The sequence below is a fragment of the Paracoccidioides brasiliensis genome (assembly GCF_000150735.1).
Source record: "Paracoccidioides brasiliensis Pb18 unplaced genomic scaffold supercont2.43, whole genome shotgun sequence".
In the NCBI taxonomy this organism is placed as follows: Eukaryota; Fungi; Ascomycota; class Eurotiomycetes; order Onygenales; family Ajellomycetaceae; genus Paracoccidioides; species Paracoccidioides brasiliensis.
In genome coordinates this window covers 5133-14384 of record NW_011371400.1, presented here as the reverse complement: position 1 = coordinate 14384, position 9252 = coordinate 5133, and the positions used below count along the sequence as shown (strand labels likewise).

General features: G+C 33.1%; 2 protein-coding genes across 2 annotated transcripts; both read right to left on the bottom strand.

Moving 5' to 3' along the window:
* Positions 1 to 2771: 2771 nt before the first annotated feature.
* On the bottom strand, positions 2772 to 4652 carry PADG_08729 (uncharacterized protein; the record flags this gene model as incomplete). The annotated part of the gene is made up of 1 exon (XM_010765731.1): positions 2772 to 4652. The coding sequence occupies one exon, from the start codon at positions 4650 to 4652 to the stop codon at positions 2772 to 2774; it is 1881 nt and encodes a 626-aa protein (XP_010764033.1).
* Positions 4653 to 5709: 1057 nt separating this feature from the next.
* On the bottom strand, positions 5710 to 6923 carry PADG_08728 (Rab geranylgeranyltransferase BET2; the record flags this gene model as incomplete). The annotated part of the gene is made up of 4 exons (XM_010765730.1): positions 5710 to 5835; positions 5895 to 6346; positions 6417 to 6702; positions 6816 to 6923. 4 exons carry the CDS (start codon positions 6921 to 6923, stop codon positions 5710 to 5712), a joined length of 972 nt encoding a protein of 323 aa, XP_010764032.1.
* Between the last annotated feature and the right edge of the window lie 2329 nt (positions 6924 to 9252).

Below are 9252 nucleotides of genomic sequence, written 5' to 3'. Positions count from 1 at the left end.
TCTATAAAATAATAATAATAATAAGTACTATATACTTCTCAGCAGTTTACTCACTTTGATTAATCTGCTTTTTTTAATTACTATATTTATTTTAATTGTTATGCTCAGTATGATCACTCTGTTTATTTTAATTACTCTGTCTGCTTTAATCACTTTGCTCTGATCACTCTGCTTGCTTCAATTGCTATAATTAAAATTATTTTATAAATTTAAATAAGACTCATCTTGATACTCTTAAATCTAATAATTATTAAATTGAATACTTTAAAATTTATTTATATTCTTCTAATCTTTGTTACTGTTAAACTGTTAAATAACTTCAATTCTCTATATAAGAATCTGATAATGATAATTCAAATATTAGTAAAATATAAAAGAAAATTTATAAAAATTGATAAAAAATAGCTAAGATATTCAATTTAATAATAAGTTTAATAAATTTTACTTTACTCTTTTTTTGTATATAGTATAGCTGCTTAAGAATAAGTACTTTTTCAAAATTATAGAATTATATTATAATATAATTATTGATAATATGAAATAAGATTAATTGTTTCAATCTTAATTATATTTAATTGCTTAAATTAATTTACTTTAATTCATAATCATCTATTTATATTTAAAAGCTCATTTATTTATATTTTAATTCTTAGTTTAGAATTTTTATTACTACTATATAATTAGATAGATGAATTAAGCCTTTGCTTTATTATTATTATACCTCTAGCTAAGACATGATATAATTAATTAACTTTTAATAAAAGATATATTTATTAAGTTTTAATTTTCATTTAATCTTTTTATTAATTAAAATAAAATAACTTATCATATTATAAAATAAATTAACTTAATATAGTATAAAATAAAATAATTCAAACTAATAAAAGAGATAATTTAATAAAAGTAATATTGAACATATAAAATATTTAATAAATAAAATATTATTTTAAATTAAATATTTTTAATTTATATAAATTAAGTATTAACTTTATTTAAGATTAAAATTAATTCTCTAGATGTAATTTTTATTCTCTCTATAAACTTAATAAAAAACTTTTTTTTTACTTTAATATTAAAAAGAAAGATTATATTTAATTAATTAATTGAAATATTTTTCTTTGATTTTTTTAATTTTATTATTAAATAAATAATTTATTAATATTAGATTTTAATTTTCAACAGTATCATAAAAATTATGTTTATTAATATTTGAAATATTTTTTAAAAATAGATATGAAAAAGACTTTATATAATTTTTTATTAATACATATATCTTTTTTCTTAATATAATTACTAAATTAATATTAGATAGTTTTATAAAGTAGTTATTATAAATTTTTTATTTATAGATTAATTATAAAATAATTACTATATTATTACTAGATAAATAAAACTATTTTCTTTAATTCAGTAATCTTATATTATTTTATTATGTTATAATTGAAGTTTTTAAGATAATAAAACAGGTTTAAATAATTTTTATATTTTCATATTTGATTTGACTATAAATATATTTTTTAAAGTAGTATATTTAAAGTTCTAAGCAGTGTATCACTAGTATTATAACTTAAAATTATAATAATATATAAATAAAATCTTAATTTTATTTATCTAAATATATAACTGAAAATTAAAATGTAAAAATAAATATATAGTCAAATATTAGTAAATAATTAAGAATATAAATAAATTAATTTAAGCAATTAAATATAATTAAAATTAGAATAAATTAATTTTAATTTATATTATCAGCAACTACGCTATAATAACTAGATTTAACACTTAGTTTTTGTCAATGTGATTAGAGATAATGATGAAATAGATAAAATTCTATATAATAACATGATAATTAATTGTATTCTTAATAAATATTAGCTATAATAGAAATTCTTATTTAATTTAATTTTAGTATTTATTTAGCTAATCTATTCTCTTTAGTCTGTGTTAATTTGATTGAATTTGCATATAGATTTATTCAAACAGTTCAGTTATTGAGTTGATAATTTAGAGTAAAGAATAACATATTAAATACAAGTATAGCTTTATAAATTAAAAATATTTCTTATCTTTTTAAAGTATTTATATGAGCTTAAGTTTTCTCTTTCTCCAAGAGAATTTAAAGCAGTTTTAATATAAATTGAAAGTATAATAGTGTATTAAAGTAAGATATATGTGTAGTTAAATAAAAAGATATTTTGAATTGATAATCCGCTTGCATGAGTGTTCACTTACTTGGAAATTACATTAATTTCTTTCTTGCCAGGCTCCTTTACACTGCTACTTGGACTGGAGCACCAGAACTGGTAAGGATGTACATAAAAGGAAAAGGGCCGTAAATAAAGTAACAAAAATCAAGTGGAAGTGCATAAGGAAGTGATATCAGCTGTATCAATAACTGTAAACTACAATTCTAATTCATGCCTTGTGTTAGGCAGCAGATAACTTCCTCCTTTTCCTGCAGACCTGGTAATAGACTAACAAGCGGAAATGTTCCAGGGAGTTCTAACATGCAAGCAAATAACGCCATCTGTAAAAGCTTAACAGGGGAATAGAAGATAAGAATAAAGGGAATGTTCGGGATAGTAAGGGATATATCCATATTGGATGTTAATAAGAGAAGCAACTTTTGCTGAAAGCCGTTCAAATTACCCCCTTCCGTGCGGCCTTGAAATTTCTGAAATTGGCCTATTGCTGTCCAAGCGCCGCAAATATAACCCGAGTCAAGATAAATCTGATCAGGAAGGAAGATATACCAGTTTACCTGTTCGAATTTACCTTGCGAGGCTATCAAGATACATGTTGTGATATTCCTCTCTGTCGACTTCGGATACTGTCCTATCTGGAGATACCGCACTATTTGCTTTAGCCTTCTCACACCCAACATATGCATCACAGGACCGAGGGGTGGCGGCATTGTTCACCCCATCATGAGGTTGACCATGCCGGTAAGAATATGACAGAGGGTTGCATGAGAACCCAAATGAATCATTTTCGGCAAATACACCAAAAGCAGGTTGTGCAACTGAACCATAAAAGTATTGGTTCGAGTACTGGCCTTCTTCGACGCTGTGCTGTCCAGGCCAGCTGCCATGTTCAACTCGGGGGTCCACCCTTCCACCCGAGTTCATAATTGGCTCAATATTCTCCTTCCCGATAGAAAATTCCGGCATGGAGGTGGATCGGTTATGAGTATAGGACTTGGAAACATGAAATTGAAAGTTGTCCGAAACGCCAGGCTTATGAAAGGCCGATCTAGGACCAGTAAAGGTACCAAGAGAGGGCTTGGCATCGTGTCTAACATTAGCCGCATTCGCTGTAGCCGCTGCTTCACGGGACATGGCCTCCCTAAAGGTGGAGTGCATCTGATCGTTATTGTCGTTGAAAATCGCAAGGCCACGACGTGACTTTTGGTCATAATCGGTAAATGTCAACTTGAAATCCTCATCACCCGTGGCATAATGGTTACCAAAGAACTGCAGGCGGAGATTGGTAGGAGATCCTTCAAGAAGAGGTAATGTCTGTCTAGATAGTTCCTCTAAAGAATCAGTGTGACGACGATGATCTCCCTTAACATGATACTTCCTCTGGCCTCTTAAATTGAAAAGGTTGGTGCTCGACTGGGCCAGTGGAGGTCGTCTAGTACGTATCACACGACGTTTAGGAACGGGGGTTTCACCCTTGAGAGGACTGTTGTCCTCTTCGACATTTCCTGATATTGGACGCTCGCGTCGTAATGTTCCTCCTGGAGAGAAAACGAGCTCTGTTGCCTCAACGTTTTCAGATGTCTTTTCCATCTCTTTCAAAGTGCTCCCGTCCTTTTTCTGGTTACGCTTCTTCCTCATCTGCTCTGTGGCTGAGTCAAAAATATCCATACCAGGCCACAATATTCCCTTCAGTCTGGTGGCTTCTTCTCTCTTGATTGGCGATTCCTCGTCATCTTCATCAGCATATTCCAGGGAGCGGTTATCCACAAAAGGATCAGGAGTAAATGGACGACCGGGTCGATGAGGACATGAAATGCGAGTATTATTAACCTGGTCAGCCCGACCTCTTTTACGTTGGATGAGAGGGCTAGGTTCTTCGGATACAGAGGAGTCGGATAATGGCTTCCACCCAGTTACGGTATCAGTCGTAGATGGTAACGACGATCTGGGTTGGCATGTAGGCCACAGCTGTGTACGTGGGTAAGGGGCTTTAACGGAAGCTGCGTCCGTGGAAATGCCAAGCCGAGAGACTTCTTGGGAGTGGGTGTGGCTGTCTACAGTAACGTATGGAAGAGACATCCGAGGATCTAGGTAGTCGGGGAGAGGGTTGCCCGGCTGTTCAGAAGATTTGGGAGCGGAGCTATCTTCCTTGGGCTTTAAGTTTCTGCGGGATGACGAAACATTTCCAAAAGCTGAATTAGTGTTGCCTTTTTTGGCTTCCTTGGTGAGCATACGGTCAGAGAGCAATCCTGCAAGGTTATGCTCTCTGTACCATTGGTCGTAGGCTTCTAGCAGCTCACCAGCTTCAGGCTCCTGGTGGCTTCTCACTTGGAGCTTGAAAGAGTGGGAGAGATGCCCCTTGGAGCTGATGTGGGTCAGGAGGTGGGACACATCACTGAAATTGGGCTTCTTGGGGCATATAATGCATTTGAGAACAGTAGAAGGCATGATCGCCAGAAGATGGTTCTCGAAACGTGTGAATGAGAACACAGATAATGACAACAAAAGGGGCAGTGAGAAAAAGGCACACAGCAACAGAGGTGTCAGAGACAGAATAATGTAACAAGGAGAACAGAAGCAGCAATTGAGATATATATATGCACTTCAGTGATAGAAATGAACAACAGAACAGGTCTCTCTCCCTGCGGGCTGGGGGACACGGAAGAGGGATGAAGTGAGGTTGAGGAGTTGACGAAACACACGTCAAGGTTGTGATGTTTTGACGTGAGAAAGGGCAGCAGCAACAGCAATAAAAGCAACAGCCAGGAGAGGCAGGGGCTATTACAGAGCAAAACACAAAACTGTATTTCATTGGCCGTACGCCTGCTATAGCAGGTACGGGGTGGTAATAACGTGGTATTACGAATGAGATAGAGAAAAAGGGGTAGAGAACAGCAGAAAATGCAGCTTCAACCAGAAGTTGGACGTAGAAAACCGAAGATATCAACTATCAGTTCATCATCAATTATAAAAGAACAACAAGGACCATTCTTATGTATGGAATACCATCTGTGGACATCTCTATATCCCTGTACAATTGAATGCATGAAAATTGAGATTTTACAGGTTGTGTTCTCTGGTTCTTGTAACCACAAAGCGAGGTGGTTCGAGGTCACTAGAAGCAAAATAAGAGATCTCCTAGATACTGTTATTCCCTTTCCTTGTATCCTGTTGCCCATCATATATTAGGCCAAGGGTTACTTGATTGTAGGAGGTAAAGTTGACATGAATTTGTGTTGTAAATGAAAGTGGGTGAGAAGGGGTGGAGGGGGAATTGAAGGTCTATGGGCATTGGGAAAGGGGGCGCTCGAGAATATGTATTAAGCCCTACTTCAGCAAGATATCCTTTATCGAAGAAGCCACAACATGTATTCCATATACCACAGCGTTATTTCCTCAGCACCTTGCTTGTAATCTCTTTGGGCATACAACTTTGCATCCGTCAGCTGAGTTTCCAAAAATCCAAAAGAAAAAAGAAAAAGGAGGTAGTCGTTGAAAGAACCCACTAGATCGGATCAACCTCCTTGAGGCCAGGATAGTTCAGTAAACTCAGACCAGCGATGCCGAAGACTGTATGGAATACATCAACCATATCGCCCGGTCGATCTGCAATCCCGCCACCATCTGGATCCTATTCCCATTCCGTTAACGAATTTTCGCATCTTTCAGTCAGTATGGATGGTCTAATACCTGACACCGAATAATGAAAGCTGCCAGTTTTTCTCCATTGATCCAATGGAGCCTTCCAATCATAGCTAGGCTGCTCGCAACCCACCAGCTATAGCAGACATCCTCTAGCTTCTCCGGGCGCCCATTAAGCCCACCGTTGTCCAGCTGTCTCTCACTTAGCCAGCTTGCCAGTCTGTCCTTGTCAATCAAATCAAGACGATCGGCGATCGCCAAGGCCCCAACGCAAGTAAATATCTGCCCAGCATGGGACTCGGCCCCAGGGTGAACTCCAAATCCGCCATCAAAATTCGCACATGACTGCACGTACGATACAGCTTTAGGAACATCAACAAGAGATAATAGGCCTAATAAAGACAAGGCGTTGAGAGCACCATAGAGGAATCGTGTATCAGCCTCTCCCCATTCATCGCCGTTAAAGGTACCTGTCGCACGGTCTTGGAGATTCGCAATATCTATTAAAGTTCAAGTTAGGGGATAATCTGCCATAATAATAAGACGGTGGGAAGGCCAAAATATGCATACACGACCCCACTTTCTGTCTCCCGCCTCGATTCTGCTTATCCAATTCGTCGACTGCATCAATTGTCACGAGGATCTGAACAGCACTGACAGTGTATAGCATGTGAGCATCATGACCCGGAGCAGCACCAAACCCGCCATTGTCATGTTGGCAGCTTAGAATGAAGGCGATGGTCTCGTCGCGGGGTAATGCCTCGGGATGGCCAAGTAAGTGGAGAGCAGTCAGGCCCCAGTAGACTCCATTCAGACGCAGATGTTCTGTGAGCCAGTATTCCAACTTATCTTTTCGCTGGTGAAACCATTGTTACTCATCAATACACCATCCATTTTAAAAGACGGAGGAACAAAGCTAGGCAGGCCTCAAAAGCTAGGCGTGGTATGGATCTCGAGAAGTACACGCACAGTATCAAGGCGTTTGACATAGTCCACATGCTTCTGGACAAAAAGCTCCTCCCCGGCAGAGTTTGCCCCTGCTGCACCACCTTTGCCTGGACCTGAAATTAGAGACATCAATGGAGACGATGAAAGATTAAATCTAAAGGCGATTGTCAGACGGCAGAGGAAACAATTGTGATATTGAACCAATAAAGGGATTTGGAAGCTTTCAAATCCAAATCGATGGGTTACGGGAAAGGGTGTGCAAATGAATTGTTTCATTTACACCCCATCATATAGAGCATAGTTACCATTCAATTGGAAGGAGCAGGTTATAGATCCCTCTTTTATGTAGCAGCCTTAGCTATCATGACATAAGGGTCTTCGCGGTCATATTCATTATATCTGTTAATTGGAAGAGGGGGACATGGAAATCTGCCGCCATAACCTTCGAATTACTTGACCTCGAAATATATACTATGGGAGAAAGAAAGTCTGAGGGCTGACAAAGCCGCTTGCCCAATTCGGGATATTCAGATTCCGAAGTCCGGACTTATAAGATGCCGAGGCTGGGCATATGCCAAGACATAGAGCTAAGCCTGTTTTGATGTGCAGGTCGATTATCACGTGATAATATGGTTGTGTGGGAATTGATAGCTATAACAATAAACACTGTTTAATTAAAATATTCTCTTTCTAATTGAATCATTCCTTCTCATACCTCTCAGACCATTAATCAGATGGCGAGCCAGTGCAGTGCCACTGGCCTGCACCTCATGCCACTGCATGATGTATTTAGAGTATATGTATGCATCATAATCTCAATAAGAAGTGAACTCAAAAGACTCAGCCTCTCAATCTCAATATCTTGTATAAATAACTTATCAGATGTGATTTTATCATCTTTTCTAAATCTTTAACTTCTATCATCAGGCTAATATTTTTTAAAGTCAAGAATCTGATAATCAGAAATGTGTTATTTGCTTTCAACATATAAGCAAAAAATAAAAAAGAAAATAAACTATTATAATATAAAACAAACTTTATTAAGATCATTTTGATATTATAAAACCATTGGATAAAATAGACTATTTATTAGATAGAGTAAACTTTGTTTTAATAATAGTATAGTAATCACTTCACAATTATTTCACAGTAACTCTATAGCAATAATTTATCATAAAATAAGTAAGAAAGTAAAATATTAGCATGTAGTTGATATCTGATATTATATAATAAACTATATTATTAATTTAATATGCTAAAGTTGCATATAATCTTTATATTTAAAATTTATTTTTAATCATAAAAAGTTATCTTTTTAATTAATACTTTTTTTAAAAAATAACCTTTTTATTTTATATATATTATTACTTTTTCAGATTATATTTATATATAAAATAAGTAATAATAATATAGAAATTTCAGTTCTTTTAAATTTTTATAAGAAAGAAGTGAAATTCTCTAATTTGTTGATAGAGTAGTTTGATAGAATAATTATAACTATTATGTTTAATAAAAAATTATCTATTTTATCTTTACTATCTTTATGATGTTAAGATCTATTGTATTAGCTTTTTACCATCTCATTATTTATTAAAGCATTTTATGAAAAATTAATACGTTGAAATTAATATTTTAGAATTAGTATTTAAAATCAGTACTTTATAAATTTTAGAATTAATATTTTAAAATTAGTACTTTATATCACTAATATTTTATTTCATAAAAATTAAAAATAAAATCTGTTACTACTTATTTATATATATAAATACTTTAAATTTTCAAATTTCTTTAAAAGAATTAGTGATTAACTATTATTTAATTTTGTATATATTTTTTTATTTATTATTATTTTCTTTTTTTTATAGTACTCATAGTGTCAATATTTCTATATTTTTATAATATTACTTAAAGTACTTCTCATACTTTTTTTTGATATTTAGTTTAATTATGTCAAGTATTCTTATAGTTTTTAATCACTTAAAGAGAAATTTTATATTAATTCTATAATAATAAGTTCAAAATATAATCTATGAACTGATATTTTATATATAATATTTAATAAAAAAGTATATATAAAAAAAACTCTTTATGAATAATTATTAAATCTGATATTAAAAAAAAATACTAAAGTATTTTATACAGTAATTAATAACATGATTTAAATGATTCAACAGAAATAAATATAGCTAAAGATATATAAAAAATATATAAAAGTACAATAATAAGTTAATACTATCAATGTAAAATATCAAAACTTTGAAAGCAATCAATATAAAACAAAGTTAATAGATTATGCTATTAGTATTAATATCATCTATTATAATTTTTATTATATAATAACTTAGAAGCTTCTTAATAAATTTAACATAGAAAGTCTCAAGAAACTAAAGAACTTTATTTTTTTAAGTTTTATCTTTTATATCTATCAAAGATATTACTTTGAGAATAATAATAAACA